Source organism: Caenorhabditis remanei, chromosome V, assembly GCF_010183535.1.
Source record: "Caenorhabditis remanei strain PX506 chromosome V, whole genome shotgun sequence".
Lineage (NCBI taxonomy): Eukaryota > Metazoa > Nematoda > Chromadorea > Rhabditida > Rhabditidae > Caenorhabditis > Caenorhabditis remanei.
The window spans coordinates 12,438,831-12,459,281 of record NC_071332.1 but is presented as its reverse complement, the minus strand read 5'-3'; the positions used below and the strand labels follow the sequence as shown (position 1 = coordinate 12,459,281).

The 20,451-nt window shown below is 38.2% G+C and overlaps 5 protein-coding genes across 5 annotated transcripts; 2 read left to right on the top strand and 3 right to left on the bottom strand.

Annotated features, from left to right (window-relative positions):
• Positions 1-27: 27 nt before the first annotated feature.
• Positions 28-3,488, bottom strand: GCK72_019342 (uncharacterized protein; the record flags this gene model as incomplete). The annotated part of the gene is made up of 9 exons (XM_003115695.2): positions 28-301; positions 346-1,207; positions 1,255-1,344; positions 1,390-1,546; positions 1,597-1,665; positions 1,721-1,821; positions 2,459-2,828; positions 2,884-2,971; positions 3,127-3,488. The coding sequence occupies 9 exons, from the start codon at positions 3,486-3,488 to the stop codon at positions 28-30; spliced, it is 2,373 nt and encodes a 790-aa protein (XP_003115743.2).
• Positions 3,489-4,274: 786 nt separating this feature from the next.
• Positions 4,275-6,601, top strand: GCK72_019341 (uncharacterized protein; the record flags this gene model as incomplete). The annotated part of the gene is made up of 7 exons (XM_053732982.1): positions 4,275-4,366; positions 4,496-4,803; positions 4,853-5,126; positions 5,170-5,702; positions 5,756-6,002; positions 6,048-6,201; positions 6,431-6,601. The coding sequence occupies 7 exons, from the start codon at positions 4,275-4,277 to the stop codon at positions 6,599-6,601; spliced, it is 1,779 nt and encodes a 592-aa protein (XP_053581895.1).
• A 132-nt stretch (positions 6,602-6,733) lies between these two features.
• GCK72_019340 (uncharacterized protein) lies at positions 6,734-8,256 on the bottom strand (the record flags this gene model as incomplete). The annotated part of the gene is made up of 5 exons (XM_003115204.2): positions 6,734-7,000; positions 7,305-7,720; positions 7,768-7,862; positions 7,923-8,124; positions 8,208-8,256. 5 exons carry the CDS (start codon positions 8,254-8,256, stop codon positions 6,734-6,736), a joined length of 1,029 nt encoding a protein of 342 aa, XP_003115252.2.
• A 1,183-nt stretch (positions 8,257-9,439) lies between these two features.
• Positions 9,440-11,098, bottom strand: GCK72_019339 (uncharacterized protein; the record flags this gene model as incomplete). Its single annotated transcript, XM_003115423.2, has 4 exons — positions 9,440-9,621; positions 10,023-10,152; positions 10,250-10,405; positions 10,874-11,098. The coding sequence occupies 4 exons, from the start codon at positions 11,096-11,098 to the stop codon at positions 9,440-9,442; spliced, it is 693 nt and encodes a 230-aa protein (XP_003115471.2).
• A 5,289-nt stretch (positions 11,099-16,387) lies between these two features.
• On the top strand, positions 16,388-20,262 carry GCK72_019338 (uncharacterized protein; the record flags this gene model as incomplete). The annotated part of the gene is made up of 7 exons (XM_003115772.2): positions 16,388-16,429; positions 18,114-18,260; positions 18,867-19,021; positions 19,147-19,417; positions 19,464-19,646; positions 19,725-19,933; positions 20,016-20,262. 7 exons carry the CDS (start codon positions 16,388-16,390, stop codon positions 20,260-20,262), a joined length of 1,254 nt encoding a protein of 417 aa, XP_003115820.2.
• Between the last annotated feature and the right edge of the window lie 189 nt (positions 20,263-20,451).

Below are 20,451 nucleotides of genomic sequence, written 5' to 3'. Positions count from 1 at the left end.
TAAACCTGCATAATAGATCGAAGTTTTCTATTCACTTTTTGGTTTCTTCCCAACGAAACAGTTCAAAAGCCTTTGAAGAAGTTTGAATGATAGATATAAGAAAACAATTGCAAGAATAAAAAGGAAAACAAGAGCATCTAGATAATAATGAGCAATCCATCCGACATGCTGGATTGCAGGTACTTGAGAACGAAGAGTCGGAAACTTGATAGCGAAATCCAAATGGTTCAAAAAGTTCAGCTTTGGGTCGATTGGTTGATTCACTAACACTTCCAACAACATTTTCGCAGTTTCCTTGTATCTGAAATATCAAATATTCAGTGCAACTAATTTTAGTTTGCTTACTTTGAATTAGAAATCATTTCAGTGATAACTCCTGCCAATTTTTGTCCATATCGTAAGTCAAATTTATCAAAAGCCACTGCTCCTCCATGCCTTGCTAGCATCATTGCGTTGTGGCTTTGATCTCCGAATATCGGAACGACAATTGCTGGCTTTCCAGTGTATGCAACTTCCATTATACTTCCCAATCCTCCATGAGTCACAAATACTTTGACTCGTTTATCAGCAAGAAGAGCAGGCTGGGGAACCCATTTCTTCAAATGGACATTCTTTGGGAGTCTCTTCTGGAACTCCACGTCATCTTTCTCGTATTTCCAAATGAATGTGACATCAGGCAGAGACTCAAACATTTGAATGATTCCAGCTTTGAAGTTCTCAGGCATTTCATACGACTTGATAACTGATCCAAAAGAAAGCAAAACTACAGAGTCTCGTTCCTTCAGAATATTTTCGTACTCTTCTGGCAGCTTTCCGGTGTTTTTCATTTTCTCAAGATTCATTGTGATTCCACCAACATGAACTATTGCAGCAGTAGTTGGAACAGCATAATCCAGGTATGGATTCGAGTTTGTGATATAAATTGGTGACTGGCTCACAAGGTCTTTCCAGTTTGGAACTGGTCTTCCAATTGCATCTTGAATGAAGTCGTTCTGATATTTGTTCAATCTCTCTTGAGCAATTCCCATGAATATGAAGCGATACATGTCATTGAGTCTATCCAAGAAACCTGCTTCAGGGGCTCCAAGGGAACCCTGTTGTGGGACAGTACCAAGAAATGATGGCTGACCAAATAATCCATTGAAAATTGGATAACGAACTGTTGACATCATTGGAATACACGGCACATCTAGAAGATGAGCGAGATCTAAAATCGATCATTATATCTTTTGTTATGTGTATGATCTCACTCACATATTCCAGTAAGCTCAAATGTCTCAGCCATCACCACATCAAACCTCCTCTCTTTTAAATCATTGATCAAATTTTGATCGCCGAGAACCTCTGCAAATAACTCTCATTTTTCTACTAACACATCAGCAAACAAACCCATTGATGTTTTTTTGAACTCTCCTCCAAGAACGAAAGGCAGCATAAATGCGCCAAGTACTGGGTTTCCGATTAATTGAGAGTCCCAGAATATTGAAAATGTTTGAGTTTCTTTTTTCAAAAGTTCATCGTAGTGAGTGGGATAATAGTTCAGAATCTAAAATTTATCAAGATGTGTCGAGAGAAGAAAAAATAAAATATAAATACCTCAATATTTTTGTTTTTGACTAACCCTTCTACATTTTTCATCGCATTGTGGTAAGGTTGGAATAATGTCTGAAAACGTAGAAAATAAGGTTTGAAAATTTTAGAAAACAGTCGAAAAGCGTACCACATTATGAGCATGATCAGCAATAATATCAGCTAGTTTACTAATAAATTTGACGTGGCTGAATCCAAAAATTGGGTTGAATATCAATATTTTAGATGCATCTGTGGAATTAAAGAGGACTAACAGTGAAACAGAAATCAGAAATTTCACGTTCATTGCATCAACTGGATAGTATTTTTCCCTCTCTTTCTTTTATACTCTCGTGTCTCTCACTGTTGAGTAAGATGATTCTATGTGATTTTGTGTGGTCTGTGTCCTTGTCTTTCGAAAATTTGTGACTGTAGGTGATGTCGTTTAAACTTACATTTTCTATGATTTGGAACGACTTCTGTCAAGGGATAAAGAAGAATTATTTTCAACGTGTTCCCGGGGAAAGCGTAAAGAAAAGGATGTATATATGTTAAAAGTACCTTAGTATTGCATTGCAAACAGAATTTTCTAGACCTTTTAGAATGAATATTTTTAGAAAAATTTCCTATATCCTGAGTTGATGTCGTTTTCGATTATCTGTCCTTGTTCTCATCATCTCAAATAAAAACGAAGAAATTTTTCATTCAATCGAATTTCCAACAGAAAAAACCAAAATTCAATAAATCAAATCGTCTTTTTTTAGAACATTACAACGGACGTCACTGTTTGAGTTGTTCTCTTGAATACACTGCTCGATATCGCACTTGGAAGCTTCTTGAATCCTCAAATCATTTTTCTAATCAGAAAAGAAAATAATCAGAAACTTACTTATGATTTCTGCTCTGTAATCGTGAACAACACACATCAAAATCACACTGTCAATTGATGGATAGAGACTGAACAGACAATAAATCATCCCAGACTCAAAATCGAATTGTAGATTCAACAGAGGCGCGCAGAGAACTGGAACAAACGGAAGATGGAAGATAATGGATGGAATCGTTATTTGAAGAACAAGAGTTTTGAATAATTGCTCTTGTAACTTGCGATTTGCAACTGAGAAATTGGCAAGTTTCTCGTGCATTTTCTGGTTCATTGTAGTTCCACAATAGATAACTATCACGTATTGAATAACTAGATCTAGCAAAAGTCCAGCTATAAACGCAACATTATGCCACCGTATTGATTGGTCCTCACTCTGAAAAATAATTGTATTGATAATTGCTTTCGAAGTCATTGATATATAGACTTACTCTTACTACCACAAAGAATCCAACTGTTTTCTCCACATCCATTTGATAAGTGTCGTACAGACTATCTCTCATATAATTTCTTGAATATCTGTCAGATGGAGCACAAAAGTAAATCATAAAACTCCAGCCCATCCCTATGAGAAACACGTAAATGAACCAAACTACGCAACGCCAAGTGTTGAAATATTTCAGTTTTTCGTCACTGGAACACAACTTGTTCTTTTAAATTTGAGTCTCACTTACTTGAACAACGTCCAATATCTGAAAACAAACTGAATAGCCAGCAAAGAAATCATTGCCGAGTAAACTCCGGTATACACCATAAGCGCGATTTCAACCGCTTCAAAACTGCCCCAATCAGGCTCCAAACTGAAGAACATGAGTCCAGAGTTATGAGAATGAAGATACGGATGCAACGTGGCTTTCATGAAAGTGAACAGAATCCCCACAGCTGAGAATATGATTATCATGTACTTGTATGCTCCAGTTATCCGTTTTGTGCGAGCTATTGTCAGGTAGATCAAGTAGATATTTATGAATACTGTAGATGCAAATACGACTTTTGATGCTTGAACAGCAAATGGGTAAAAAAGAAACCACGCCATTCAGTATGCTCAAGTGAAGTGAAGATAGATACACTGGAAGTACTGCAGTGATTAACATTCAATGAGGCAGTAGGATGTCTTCAGACAGTCTAATTTCCGGAGACGAGTACTGGAAAACATCCGTTGAGAGGGGCATACGTGGAAAGAAAATGAATCATGCTGAAAAGTAGACCAATTAATCAAAACATTAGTTCGAAGCTTGCAGTCTGAGATGGGCAAACTGTTGAAAAACTGAGTCATAGAATCGTACTGATATTCCTGATTTTATAAAATTATCCCTAAATTTCCAGTAGATTCGAAAATATCTCTCAACTTTTTGATAGTTTTTTTCCCGATTCTCATCAAATATTAAATGCAATTCGCAACAATTGAAACAATGGGTCATTTTCTCTCGACCCTTGATACTCCTCAACAGGTCATCGTTTTTGGAGTTGCTCAGGGAGGTTTCACGCACCCACTCGATTACTGTTTATACAGCTATCATCGTCACTTCTCGCAGGACCGCAAATGTGGACAAACAACAAGAATCTCCCCCCTTATACCTCTACCTCATCATTAGCTCATCTTTATCTTTTACGAAATAATATACATTTCTCTGAGCAACAAATCTGAGCACCCGATTGTTTTGTTTTCAATGTTCACACCTTTCTCATGTTTATCCGATGCTCAAATAAATGTTCGAAGCATTGTGTTTTGTTCTGTTTTTTCTTTTTTCCGCATCTTCTCTTCAGACTTTTGTCACATCGTGAAATGCTCACTATTCTTATTTGTTAGATCAATCATTGAATGGAAAGTCAGCTGGGAAATGTGGAAATATATCCACCATCACCTCCACCGTCACCCAGAAACCACAGAAACGACGACACAAAGAGAGGGATGTAGGTATATTATTCTTTCTCTATTTCCTTTATAGTTCTTCTAACTTGAACGATTTTAATTCGGTTAGATAGATAGGTGCCCTGACGCTACAAGATCTTAACCTGATCGATATACATCCTAATATTTAGGTTATTCGACGTTCCCTGGATCATAATCCTCATCCAGTTCATCGTGATTCTTGCTCTAGTCCTTGGTCTGTTTGCATTCTTCCTTACTCGTTCAGAGTCTCCAACTCCATCTGTATATTCTACGAGAACTTATCAAAACTTCGAATTACTAACCATATCTCCGAGCAGCTCACCTCTTACATTCAGAAGACGCTACAAATCTTCCACAGAATCACCCTCTACCATTGATTTTGACTTCTCAGAAGACATAAGTCCAACAATTGCTCCGGTGCCAATAATACCAATAGAAATTGTTACAAGCACAACTAGTGGGTTTTCTTATCCAGAATCATTTTTCCAAAAATTTTCACATTTCAGAATCTCATAAAAGCACAATACTGGAATCGGAATCTGCTCACAGTATGGAAATATTTGAAAACGATGAAAACCTTCGAGCTGCTGTATTCACTTCTTCGCAAGCATGCTCAGAAATTGGAAAGTCAATTTTAGTTCGAGGAGGGAACGCAGTTGATGCTGCCATCGCATCTTGTTTTTGTCTAATGGGATCTATGCCGAATAAAGCCAGTTTAGCAGGAGGAATGATGATGACAGTGAAAAAGAAAAACGGAAATGTTACAACCATCATTGCAAGGTATGACTTCATTTTGTCTCCGTTTTCAAGCTCTATATTTCAGAGAAAGTGCTCCAATGAACATCAACATAGAAGAGATCAAAAAAAATCCAGAACTAACTCATGTTGGTCCAAAAGCTTCCGGAACTCCTGGTGTCCTCAACGGACTTTTCCGTGCTTTTCAGAAGTTTTCCTCAAATAGAGTTCAATGGAAACACCTTGTTCTCCCCACTGTTCAGCAATGCAATAAAGGATTCGATCTCAATGAAGATCTGAAAAACAGATCAAACGCACCTGCTCTCGCTTCATTTTTCAAAGCAAATATGAGGAATAACAAGATGTTTTGCACTGGTCTGGCCAGTATACTAACTGAAATCTCTGAATATGAGAACCCGTTGGACTCGTTTTATAGAGGAGAAATGGCACAGAAATTGGTGAAAGAATTGGGAGGATATTTGACAGTTTCGGATTTGGAAGACTATGAAAGTGACATGAATTCAGCGATTTGTACGGATATTGATGTGGATACGAAGGTCTGTGGACCAGGACCACCATCGTCATTTGCAGTTCTTGCTAATTCGTACCTTGCAACAAAAAGTAGAATTGTTGAAAGTTTATAATATTTATTCTATTTATTCGAGCATTTTCAGATATGTCAAATTTATCGAAAGTCAATGATGTGGTCAAATCGAGCCTAGGACTAACGAGCAAGATTGCTGATCCAATGTTTGTGAAAAGCAGTAAAAAGTATGCAGAAGAGTTGTCAAAAACTTCGAAACGAACGAGTGCAGAGAACAAAGACTTGAATATCAATTTCAAAGAGAACGGATCCACTGAAATACTGGTTATTGATGAGGATAATATGACAGTCAGTGTCACGTTGTCACTTGGAGATGAGTGAGTTTCCGCCTTCAATGACACTTAAACGTTCGAAGTTTACAGTTTCGGAAGTTTGATCTACTCTTCGTCTGGATTCTTCTGGAATAACAAAATGAGATATTTCGATTTAAAGAATGATAATGTTCCTCTGTCAGTTCAACCTGGAAAAGTTCCAACTTCATTGATTTCTCCGATTATTGTGGTGAAAAATAATTCAGTAAGTTTGTCTGTTTTATTGCACACTGATTCAACAATCTGAACATTTGAAGACCTTACCAGCGAGTACTTGTAAACGCCTTTATTCGCGAAGTTGTTAGCCAGACGATCTGACTCGGAGTTACACTTTGGACCCGCGCTGATAGAATTAAATTCAAAAAATAACCGAATCATCGAAACACACCTGAACCCATAGTCATCTATCACAAACCAGAACGACATACTTCCAGGCGCTTGCTGTCAGTGGTGGTTCTGATCTACTTGGTCTTGTCCATCTTCTTCGAGACATAACACATCGAAACTACGACGCTTCAAAAGTTGCTCCGTCTCTTTTCGTGCAAAATTCTGCAATTTCCCTCAAATCTCCATCTTCCAACAAATATTCAATTACGGGCTATTGACAAGACTTTGTATTATTTTCTTATTTGTTTGATTCCTCGACTTTTGACTTCTGTGATTCCGTTGGTTTATTTCAGTCCTGCTGTTTTTTATGAAAATGCAATTCAAATATTTATTTAATCGATTTCTATGTGTCAATTTCTTTGAAAAATGGTACTCTTATCCTGATTCGAAGTAGTCATATCCGAGGTCGTCCGATGACACAGTTTGAGAATCCATCTTCGATATGGAAGAACACATCGGATTGTTACTAATGGATCAGCAATGCATCCCAATGACAGACATGGAATAATGAAGTAGCTGTAGGCTGTAGGCTCCACAATTCCCAATTGAGCTAGGCACCAAAATGTGGATGCTGGGAACACGGAGACCAGTGGAATAATTGATTGAATGGTCAGAGCCTGAAGTGAATTTGTGTTTTGTTGATCGAGTTATTTGAATTGAATGGGTGTGCACGAGGGATATGTTTTGTAGCTCCGGGCACTAAAACATTTTCTTCTTCATCAAAAATGGAAAAGGTTTTTTTCGATTCATGGGAGCCTCGGGTTAGAGAATGAATACGTGCAAAATTATTAGGAAACTTCAAAGTTCAACTTTTCAAAAGAATCAACTAGAAACTCAAAACTCGGTTTGACTAGGTACAAACTTTCTATATAAAATTTGTCACAGTGTAGGAAAGAAGTCCCGAAAGAAATTTGAACTTACGTGAACTAATCTTCTTGCATTATCTCTTGTAGACGGACTATGCACTGATCTCGTCTGTTTCAACGTCTTGTGGATCTGATGTCGACACCAATACATCACGAAATAAATAGGGATTAGGCCAAAGGTTACTGCCAAAATCAGAATAATGAGGGGAAGCTGGTTGGAAATATTTGTGGAGACAACCATGTGATAGCTCTCGAGATTTTCAACCAAACCATCGAGTATTGCCCTGTTGATAGAGATTGAAGAGGAAGTGACGATATGAGAACAACTGGCATAGATTAGAAATGGGATTGAGTATCCGATAATGCATAAAATAAGAGAGACGTTCACTGAGAATCTGTGAAACCGAATCGAGAAGTAGCGATAGATCATTGAGAGCATCAAAGAGATAAATGAGTTCAGTGATAGGTGAACTGCAATGAACGAGCATTGAACATTTCAGATATTTCTCTGTACTTACGTATTCCCACGTAGGACATGTAACTGAACCATTCACCGAAGTACTGCACTGGTCCCAGATAAATAACAATCGTATATTGGTGTCTTGAGAGAACTCTAAAAAATATAATAGATCAAATAAACTGGTATAAATTATTTCAGAAATGGATAGCTTACCTCGGTTGACTGGTTATTGAAAATAAAGCAAAAAGCAATTGAGTTATAGTAGTGTTCGCCAGAAATATACGGTAGGGTGTCAAACTTCTCGGACTTTTCCAGAGAATCAGAAACAGTAATAACAGATTCAAACAGAATCCGATTGCAGTTAGAAGGGTAACAATAATGACAAACAAACTATCGGCAGTATTCATATAGGTATCTGAAAACATTTCGTTATTTCAGAGAAATGATTTTTGAATTCTGAAACTTGAGAGAAGTTCAAAAATCAGATGGCAGACGAACCGGAAGTAAAAGGAGCTACCACAGCGGCGACGGTTCTCCAGAATGACATAAAACTTGCTCCTTTACCTGAAATGTGTCATATTCATGTGAGTTTGTAGAATCAGAGAACGTGTGAAACTGGGTTTGATGAGTGCAAACGAAGAAGGACTAACGATGTTTTAATGGAAAAGGGGGTTTAGGGAAATCTGATACAACGTCGTCTCTGTAAGCAGAATACGTCTTCAAGAAGACTTTGTTTTGCCTAATTAACCAACGAATGGTGAATCTATCTATGTGTATTCTTAGAAGATTTTTAACACCAGTTCATTTGTTCGTTTTCTCTAATATCAAAACCGTGAGATCTATTTGACCAAAACGGTCTGGAGCCAATTTTAACTCAAAACGTACTGGATGTATTTAAAAGAAACGCACGCCGAAACTAAATCAATCCCGAAATATACTTCTGAATTTTCATTGAATTGTGTCTACATTTTCGTGGAAAACCCCTTGCAGGCAAGATGAATGTTTTAAATGAAATCACGGGCAGAGTCTATTCAAAACAATAAATCAAATTGTTGGCACTCGGTTTCCTAATTTTCGGAGTTGTTTGTATTACTCATATTTTAATAAAACGGAACGGAATTATTGTATTTTACGAATTATAAAGTGGGTGTCAGCACTGCATAGATTGAAATAAAATTTCGCAGAAACTGGTGATTTTTTTGCGCTCAAATAGAAACCAGTATCAAAAAATTTACAGAAGTGGGATAGCAATACGAAGGTAATCGGAGATCCCAGAAACAAGTCACTTATAGTCAAGCATCTAAATCAAGAGAATGACGTGAACTGAAGTGTAACAAGTTTATCGCTATGAACAGATTGAAAGGCTTCATTTGGTTCATGAGGAAAGAAATATTAGAGGAACAAAAAAACAAACAGAGAGACCCCTCCGGATCCCTCATTTAAATTAAAATATTCTATGAAATTTGTTTTTTGTTGGGTGCCAATGCCCAACGTAAGCAGAAGCAGGGACTCCCAAAACAGAAGAATCTTGCACGAATTGAATGGGTCACGTTGCTTGTTCGAAGCAAGCGGAGAATGAGAAAGCAATGACGACGATTTAGTTAAAAGGCAGGAGCAGGAGGCATATACGAAGTAGGAAAAGGCTTTTGTTTTTACATTATTTTCAGAATCAGATCTGACAAACAGAGAGAAAATGCAATAAAACAGAATGAGAAGGTCAAGGTACACATTCAAACGAAATGGGTGTTTCGCATCATGAGGACACTATTCGAACGACTTCTGTAGAATCTCGGATCGTTGTTCGAAAGAAATGGAGAGACTATCGGACGTTCCTCAAACCATAGTAAATCGACAATGTACTTTCGATAGGGTTGCACGTAATAAATGGTAACCAGTGGGTCGATCGTAGGGCCTGGAAATTTGATATCTTTTTGTTTTCTGGAATTCTTTTGGCCCAAACATGCAAAGTTTGGTTCATTGATGGAGAGGTCAAAAGTTCAATATTCTAAAACTAGATTCTATTTTTTTCAACGGAGATCAAAATTTTTTTGATTTTAAAATCAAGCTGGTTAAAACTAGGGTAGTCTATCTGTTTCTGTGCATACATACGTACATCCTGTTCTGTGGTAAGTCATGTTGGTTTTCCCAGATGTCTGAGCTATGGAAATGACCTCTGATTTCAATCACACAACTCTCTCCGATGAATGAATTTTCAGATTAATAATAAAACATCTGCCTATTCTAGTCTCCGGTATAAAAAACAAACTACATTTCACAGAAAACGAAAAAAAACAGTGAAAGAAGAAAACTTACTCAGACTTAATAAGGAAATGATAATGTATCCGAACTTTGTTGTCTCGATAACATGAAATTGAGTAGATAGAAAAATAAGAGAAGCGGGGAACAATGTGAACACAGGGATCATCGATTGAACTGTGAGAGCCTGAAAACGCGGAATATGATTTCGCAATTTCATCTACTCACTAACACATTCCAGTACAGAATTGCAATAACTGTGATGTCAAATTCTAATTGCCTACCTTCACAAGCCGCTTTATTTGCAACGTTGTTGTTGTATTGAACATGTATCCGGGTCGTTCCAACATTTTCAGAATCCTATATCTACAGTAGAACATGACACTATATATGGGTATGCACAGTAGGCTCACACAACATGCAACCCATAGAGTCGAGAGCTGAAATTATGGAACTTTGAATCTTTAAGCTTTTATTGTTAAAGGAGATCACAGCTATTTTAGTGATTGTTTCCTCATCTTCTTTCAAAAAAAACTCATTTTAATAAAATGAACTTTTGATCATTTTGTTCATCTAAAAAACGAAGGATCTAATTTTAAAAATTGGTTTCTCAATTCTATCTACTAGAAACCAAATAAACATTGATGATGCGTGGGTTTAATTATCTGAAAGAGGAAGATTTCGAAAATAAATTTGTGTATATTGCTTCCCGAACTTCCTCCAAAGTACCCGTTTCTCAGAACTCAGAAACCGGAGAGAAAGCCTCTGGAGCGTCTTTTCAGAGCTTACTACAACCGGAAACAACAAAGCTTGCACAAAATTTTTATAATTAGTCTATTTATACAGAGACTTTCAATGTCTACAACTAACAAAACGTGTAAAAGACAACGTATAAAACTGTTTCCTACCTGTGCCACACTTGTCCCAACCACTGTCCTGTATCTATCCAAATTCTCCAACTGCCATAGAGTATAGTTACTGTTAATTGTAAAATTGGAAGTTATCTCGATATCTCTTATCGAAATAACCATACTCAATGGTATCATATAAGCAAGAATGCACATTGCAAATGCTCCAGAAGTTGGAAATCGGAGAGTCTTCAGAGAGATACAACGGAATACCATTGATAACATGATAGAGAGAAATGAGTTGACGGCAAAATGTACTGAAAAATGGATCGATTTTCAAGAAACCGTATGCACGAAAAGGCTCTCACACATCGTAGTGAATATCATATAACTCCACCAGTGACCCAGGAACTGAGAGAATCCGAGATAAATGTTTACGATTCGTAGGTTTATAGAAATTACTCTGAAATCAAGGACACGGTAGAACTGAAGTGAAGATAGAAAGATGAGTAACTAGCATTTACGGCTTTATATCTTACCTTGGCACGGTCAAAATGAAGCATAGAGAATACAGTAATTGAGTTATAGACGTGTTTGCTAGAAATACAGTATATGGAGTAAGACATGACGGACTTTTGAAGAATATTAGGAAAAGCAGGAAACCGTTGAACAGAACGCCGAGGGTCGAGACAACGGAAGCATAGGAAATGTAGAGTTGATCATAAATGTCAACGAACATCTTCTCAAATAAGAGACTCGCACAAAGACCAGAAAATGAGAAGAATTGAAAGAAGAAGAGTGAGAGAAGGCGGGGACGAGAACAAATTTCGAATATCTGGGTCCTCTTCAAACGTGTTGATGAAATGAGGATAGAGGAGATCACAGAAGACAAACACACGTTGTCTTTTGAGAAGAGCGTTTATTGTGCCACCACGCGGGCATTTTGGTGATCTTCGGAAGCTGAAAAGGGGAGGATTTGTGGGTCATGTCAAGAAAGGTCATGTCGTTAAATGCGAAGACGTCATGTTTTGCTTTAAATTGAAGTTTGTCTGCTAAATCTCGATGGTTTGGACTCTACGACCTGATGACCTCTACGATCTGTCAGATTGTAATTGATGTGTAGGGATGCAAAAAGTATTATTGTAGGAATTGAAAGGATCAGTTCATAAATGTTCAAAAGTTGCTGTTAGTTTTTTATTGGATCACCAAACTACTGAATCTCCACAAGTCTGAAATAAGTATAGTAGTCAATTTGGTGTTTTTAATAAGTATTGAAAAACCGTACCTGGGGAAGAACCTTTACTGTTTCTTTTCTCAATCGCGCTTATAGGAAGACTTCCAAATATGCAATAGGAACGTGTTTCTGAAAATGTATTATAATTTCGCATATTTTACACAGATGACTTGACGTGCCCGTTTCATAAAAAGGAATTATGTTACGTGTTCTCCGACATGTGCTCTAGGTAATTACCGGAAGCATTCTGAATTGATTAGCGGAGCAAAAATTTTATAAACTAACAAAACCAATCCTGGGTTTTTTTTGTAGAATTCTATTGAAGATCTGAAGATCAAGAGAACCGGAAATCCATTAAGATCACAATATCCAATAAACAAAGCATAGTTTAGTCTCACTCTGAAGAAATGATTCAAAACATCTGTTGGTTAGATTCAGTATTTTCTGTCTCAATAATCTTGAAACATTGAATGGATTCGATCAATCTAATTGTAAGCAAATCTCATGACATTCAGAGATCCATGTGTGATTTTCAATACAGGACAGACATTCCCAGTCGATGATAGTAGATATGTTTGTCTAAACTGGCAGTACGTCAAAAAAACTGATGAAAGTAATGTAACGTGAAAGAAAACTGAAAATTGGTATAACATTTCCACGAGGACTAGAATATAGTGATCAAACAGAGAGAATGCTCAATTTTATAAATTTTCTATGTTACGCCTGATTTTTATTTCCCATATATGAGCAATTTGTGATGGAATCCGTATTTATTTCTTGGCACAAATAGTTTTAATGATACCTTTAAATGTTTTTTAAAAACTGTAACGACAAAAACCATTAACGCGCCCGTATCCCCACAATTTGGGGCATGGGGGTTGATTTCCTGGGGGCGTAGGGGTTGATTTTTTTTGCTAATTCGATTGCCCACAAAACACTTTTTTACTCAGTAGGAACCGAACCCCGGATGTTGTGTTTCACAATCATCCGTCACAGGTAGTCCGCCACGGACGCAATATGGACGATATATGGGCCGCGCGTGGACTCAGCACGAATTCGCAGAGGATTGTATGTGGTCCGTATACGGTCCGTTTTGAGTCCGCGCGCGGACGTAAACTGCCAGCCCTCTCCCTACTTTTTTCTGGTTGAGATTGTCATTTAACAAAGAAGAATTGAGATAAAATTACTATTTTATTAGAAGAAAGATAGAAGGAACATTAAAAATGATAAAAATAAGAAGAAAACACAGCAAATTAGACTTAGAAAACAGAAGTTTGTCCGGCAGTCTTGCCCTTGAAATCCATCGAAAATCAATTGTCGTAGAAGCAGTTTTCAGTCGTCGGCTTCTGTTTTCCCTTCGTATTTCTGAAAAGAAAATCAATTAATTGCGGAATAAAATATAATTGTTCCGTTAACTTACTTTCGAAAATGGGTTCCTCCCTCCGGAAAACTACAGTGTTGTGCTTGGGAAGTGGTCGATTTTATCGAATTACCTCACTGAAAGAAGTTTATTTTTAATAGAAAATGCTGAATACTATTACAAACCTTTGAGAAAAGCGATGAATTGATTCCATATTAGCTGTCGCTGCTTGTTCTCTTTTTGGGAACATCGGACTGACTGAAAACACAATATTTTTCTGATCATTCACAGTAAAATGAGAGAATTTTTCACGAACAATTTAATTAAGAGAAATTTCAATAGAGAAAAACATAAAGAAAAGCGAAACTTTCGAAAAAATAGGGAAAGAAACGTAAACGCTCCATAAATGATTAAAAAATTATCGTTATCCGAGAGAAGTCCGAGAGGTTCGGAAGAGCTGCTGCATGCCGCGGCCGCGGCCAGCGCGCCCATGTACGGTCCGCGCGCGGACGCCTGGAGCCCACTTCCACTTCTTTTCCCGAAGTCCACGCTGCGTCCATATACAGTCCGCAGCGGACCAAATTTCCGCTGCGGACTCTATGTGGACGGAAAATGGGACTGAATCCGCATGCGGTCCGCACGCCAACTACCTGTGGTGTTATCCACTTCTCCAAGTGAACACGCTAATTATCGGATTTTATGGTTAATATAACTCCACGCGATTTTAATTTCTGAAAATTTAACTTTTAGGTACGTGAGCATGTATTCATTCACCTTTTTCTAGTGGATTCGTAAAAGCAGTATCCCGGCTCTGCTTTGAGCATAAATACGGGGCCAGAGCTGTTTTAAGGTAATCGCTACTTCTAAGGTGCTGAGCCAAGGGGCGGAGTCAGAGCAAGCTCCAGGGTGTCCCTGTTTTAAGGTAATCGCTACTTCTAAGGTGCTGAGCCAAGGGGCGGAGTCAGAGCAAGCTCCAGGGTGTCCCTGTTTTAAGGTAATCGCTACTTCTAAGGTGCTGAGCGAAGGGGCGGAGTCAGAGCAAGCTCCAGGGTGTCCCTGTTTTAAGGTAATCACTACTTCTAAGGTGCTGAGCCAAGGGGCGGAGTCAGAGCAAGCTCTAGGGCGTTGCTGTTTTGAGGTAATCGCTACTTCTAAGGTGCTGAGCCAAGGGGCGGAGTCAGAGCAAGCTCCAGGGTGTCCCTGTTTTAAGGTAATCGCTACTTCTAAGGTGCTGAACCAAGGGGCGGAGTCAGAGCAAGCTCTAGGGCGTTGCTGTTTTGAGGTAATCACTACTTCCAAGGTGCAGAGCCTAGGGGCAGAGTCAGAGCAAGCTCTAGGGCGTTGCTGTTTTAGAGAGCATACATAGGTGCTCCAAATCATGTAGTATAGGTCGGAGTTTTTAGGAGTTTTGGGGGCAAGGTGGAATTAGGTCGGGAAAAAGTGGAGGAAAAAAGTTTCAATTACATTTTTCACTTTATATTCCTCTTTATCAGATTGAGGACCAAAAAAAGGTTAGTAGATGGAAACATTTCAATTTCTGCAGCTCGTAAAAAATTTTGATTTTTCCCCTACAGGATTTTCGGCCATGTATGAAAGCATGCTTCAGGGCGTCCATACACTGTATAATTAAACACAGTCTCCTCCATACATGTTCAGATTTCTTGTGGCTTTTTAAGGAAAATTTGGGGAGGGTAGTGAATCTACTAGTGATGAGTCGGGAAAAAGCGGAGGAAAATTTTTTTCGTAAAATTGTTGTCAAAATTTCAGTGGTAGGTTGGAAAACAGACTTTTTCACAATTTGGTAGCTCGTAAAAAATTAATTCTTCCCTCAAGAAGGAATTCTGAGCACGTAAGGTGTTCCTCCCGGCGCTAAGGAAGTTGGGAAAAAAAGTTTTCATAGAAATTCAGAAAAAGTTGACAAACATATTAATAACCGTTTTTGTCAATTCTTTTACGGGTTTCTAAGAAACCTAAGCCTAAGAGAGTGGTGTAAAGTGGTCCCCCACAAGAATCACACAGGTTATGTAAACTTTGTTCACCATTCAGCGCACTGATTCTAAATCCTCGAAGAAATGTTTTTTTACTCCCAAAATTTCATCCTATGTGTGCCCAGTAATAGAAATCTATGTGAACACCAATTTTTATTGCTGACAGAAAAAATATTCACAGTTCATAAGGAAATAAAATCAAATTCAAGTGGATAGATCGTTCAATAATTTGCCTTCAGTGACTTTCTTTGCACAAATTCTTCTGCCGATTGCCGGAGGGGTCCTTAAAACTGCTCCGCAGACATTCCACGTCGGCGAAAACAATAAAATGAAATTTGGAAAACCGAATTATTTAAATATTCGAAGGTCAAAAAACACGCGAAAAAAAGAATGATGAAAAATCCCGAGGTCACACGCATTAAAAATTCAACCCCCATGCCCCATCTTGTGGGGATACAAGCATCCAAACCATTAAATTTCATTGCGGACTTTCTGGTCTGCACGTGTTCTGAAATGAATACTTTGTATTCGTGTATAAGTTTTTGTTTCATTTCAAAACAATTTTCAATCATTCCGTGAGTTTATTCTCAAGCTACACTTTGTAACAACTCCTTGTATCATCTTACAAACAAATTTCTTCTGCTTTTTCTTCTTTTTTCTTTTTGCACGCTCAAAACTCTCAAAAATTTTGCTGGTGAAAAATGAAACAAAGCCCCTTCATAGACCTACAATGTGTAGCCATAGTCTTTTCCCTTTCACAGAATTGCGCCATTTCCAAATACTCCCTCCTATACTACACACATAACGTGTAGTCTCTGTTGGTCAGTTGTTCCGTAGGAAAAAACACTTTTGTCGTCTAAAACTCCACGTTTTGTCCAGTGTCTCAACTCTTGAGTATCTGTTTTCGCTCCTCAAAAACTAGTATTTATTGTCAGCATCTGCAAGTTTATATCTACTACTACTAGGTGCTTCGAGAAGAGAAAAAGAAGAAGATGTTAGTCGGATGCAGGATAGCTCGACAGACTATTTCCACGGTGAGTCCAATTTTTTAGTGTGGGAGGAGAAGAGTTAGATAAAGTGGTTATGGAAGACATGTGAGACATGTAAGAGACTGGAAAACACTTGAAACTGCCTCTGGTGAGAAATGTTCTCGTCTTCCAAGTAGTTGCTAGTTTCAAGTGTTTGCAGTTTTTAGACGGCGTAGCCATGTTCCGAGTCTGAATGTGTTCTGATGATTTTCCAAAAAAACGAATATATTTTGTGACAGTGCCACTTTTTTGAACCATCCCCTTTAACCCCGAATAGAAGCAAGTGTCCATGATCCCATTTCCCCTCTTTTTTCCACCTTATTTCCCCATTTTTCCCTTTTCCATCGCGTGACTCCTTTCCAAGATTCTTTCCTATTCCACCCTCTATCAAATCTAATTAATGCCTCCTAGAGTCTCCACCCGTATACACTTTTGATTCTTTTTCTGTTCTGCTCAACGAAGCATGCTCTTCTCCTCAGCTCACCAACCAATTGTTTGCTAGAGAAGTTCGTTTTTTTTGCTCTGCAGAACAAAATAGTAGGCTAGAGCGTTTCGTTGCTCAGGGAATTCTTGGGAAAAGTTGTCATGTTTATTTCTGGAACTTTTTCTTTTTTGCAAAGTTTTTCTTTTGTTTCTTATTCCCTGTTTTGAAAATTACAGTAGCAAAAGTCTGGATATTAAGTTCTATTCCGAACATTCACCTACAAATCACAAGTTTTCTGTTTTCTTTCCCTCATAAAAGTATGTTTCAAATGTCACATAAACCAAACTTTCCGAAATTTGCATAGTTTATTGTAATGTCAACAGTCTCCCTCTTCAAAATCTCTTTTCCGCGTTCTTCTCGTACACTTCAAACGTTAGAATACTTGTGACACCCCCATTTTCAGCAGAATAACTTTCTATGAAGCAATGTGCGTCAGAGAGAACTCGAGATGTATTGAATAAATAGGATTACGGGATACAACCAAAAGTTCAGCGGAAATTGAGATAAAATATAAAAAACTCAAAAATAATCCCAGTTGTGGGTTCTATGAGTGCCTCCTCTTTTCAGTCAGAAGTTTTCAAAACTCAATGCTGTTAAATGTTCCAGTTAGGAAGCTTAAACTCACAAACTCAACAAAATTCATCGAATTCCCTCTAAAAGTAGATTTTGATAGGAAATTGATTCAGAAAATCCGAACGATCTTATTAAAAACATACACGATGCTTCATCATACCAGATCTCTTCATTTCTTCTCCAACAAAAACTTCCTGTGCCCCTGTCAACCCCACATAATCCCCCACTTAATCTATCCATCTAATTTTTCAACCATGTCTTTTTTTCCAAGAAATCCAAATCAAAACACTTGAATGTTTCCGTCTTTCCTTTCTCTTTCCTTCATTTCATCCACCCAGCCACCCCGCTTTTCTCCATGCTAATCCGTCGTGTTTCGAGCCTTTTTACCATCAATTTCTGCGTCTCCAAGTCTCTAACCATTTCGTCCTTCCTCAGTGAAGAGACATCCCCTTTTCGCCTCTTCTCATCACATCTTTTTTCTTTTTTCTTCTCTAGGTCTGAAGACAAAAAGAAAAAGCAAAAAAGAATTGAAATGAAGATGAAAATGATAGAAATCGCTAGTGTTCTTCTCTATATTTTTGCAGATCTTCTCCTCTATTTTCCCACAATTTTTCTATGATTTCATATTTTCAGACAGCCCGTCGTCTCACCATTCAACAACAAAAACGTTTCGAAAGTGTGAACACAACGGGAATGTCCTCCTCAACACATACAAACACAACTCCAGTTGTGCAGAGCCATTTTGCGCACCGGCCACAGCATGTCAGTTCGCAGCCGTCGGTGAGTCAATGTTCACTTGTTCCCTCCGCTTTCCCTTACTTTTTTCTCTATCTTTGTAGCCTCTTCACTCTCCATTTTCTGGGTTAATCTTGAGAGAATCTTGGCCAAATTATCCTCAATGTTTCCGTTTTATAAAGTGAAGAAAGTGTGTTTCAATTTCATTTTTTGCTTATTCCGGAAGTTGGCTTGGTTCATAAGATTATCAGGATGCCTTCTTTTTTCCAAGTAGAATAATCCATTTAGAGTGTTCAAAATTTCCTTCCATAACCCCAATTATGGGTTTTGCAGAAACAAGTAGTTTTCTAATAAATTTTGTTCAAATCCGCGATTTTAGTTTATATCATCCATGGTAATTTGCATTTAAGATCCGGGTTTTAGCTGCGTTCCGCTGACTAGAACTGTCTTTTCTGTCAATGACATTAACCCGGTCATATACACAAAACTTGGGTTCTCCCAAGCAGAACTTGAAAAAGTGATTGACCCGGTCACCCACTCCACCTCACCATTCGCTGCCAAATAGCTTACGTGCTTACACGTTTTGCCACGTTGCACCCTCTCAAAAAAACAAGAAGTTCCCTCACTCAATCTCCTTACTCTCAATTCCAGAGATCTATGGAAATGGACGATCAAAACGGTTTGCCACACTATCCGTCTCTTCTCAATGTGACCCACATTGACATGACGTCGAGAGCCGAAGACATTCGTGCTGGACTCATTGATACTTTCCTCAATTTGGAGCGGGTTGACAAGAATTTGTATTTGTAAGTTTTCTTTTTTTAATGAGCAAGAATTGGTGTTTCAAGTAGACACAAAACATCGGAAAATGCTATATTCTAAAACACTTTATCTCATTCCCAAAAGTTACATATATCATTCTCATTTTCAGAGCTCGTCACTTGCTGAAAGGACGTAACTCACTTCCAGTTGTCTACGGAGGACAGGTTATCGGTCAAGCACTTTCAGCTGCCACTGCAACTGTTGATGTTGGTTTTGTTCCGAATAGTCTTCACAGCTATTTCGTTCAAAGTGGAAACGTGGATCGTCCAATTTTGTATCAAGTTGATCGTATCCGTGATGGGCGGAGTTTCTGCACTCGTTTGGTGAAGGCGTTGCAGGATGGAGAGGCCATTTTCACTGTTCAGATCTCTTTCCATAGAGTAAATTTGAACCAATTCTCAGCGAGATATAATCAATTAATTTTAGCCAGAAGTCGATTCGATCGTTCATCAATTACCAATGCCCGAAGTTCCAGCTCCGGATAGTTTGGAAGATCTTTCAGACACATTCGAAAGAATCAAGAAGAATGCAAACATTCCACCAGCAGCTCTGGCAATGATTGGATTCAAACAGAAGGAGATTCCACCTGCATTCTTCAGAATCTTCTCGGTAAGTTTCATGATTCTCAATAATCTTTTTTGCAGGAGACAAAGTGAAGTCCTAACGTTCTAACTCTCTGATTTTTAGTTCCGTCCTGTCGACATTGACTCGTATCTCTGTCTGAAGAAGGACGACAATCACAGTGCGGGACACGGACATCCAACCGATGCCTACCGATCATATGTGTGGATCAAAGCGAATGAGAATATTGGAGATGATCCACGTCTTCATATGGCTGCTGCCGCCTACATTTCGGATGCGACGATGATTGAAACTGCGTTGAGACCACACTCAAAGTAAATATTTTCCATATTCCCTATGTAAATCAGACTCGCTTTAATCTAGAAACAGGGAACCCCGTATACTTCTTTTTTCCAGGCGTGGCTTTATCCCATCGATGGCTCTAACTCTGGATCATTCAATCTGGATGCACACTGACAATTTCCGTGTGGATGACTGGCTTCTCTACGAGAATCATTCGACAATTGCTGGTGGTGGACGCAGTCTCATCGAAGGAAAACTCTGGACGAGAGACGGACGTCTTGTCTTCTCAACGACCCAAGAAGCTCTCATCCGTGCACAGAAAAAACCTTCAACTGCTAGCCAAGTTTCGCCGGCCAAATAGACAAGAGCAAATTACTCGGAATCCTTTATTTATTCGATTTTCAACTTTAAAAATTCAATGATCAAAAGTATGAACGGACATTCGTGTAGAAGATTAAAAGAATGATCTCTTTCTTTTTGTTCCAAATATATTTTTTAATAAATTATTAGTGTTTGATGAATATGTTTTTAAAGTTATGATTGAGGAGGG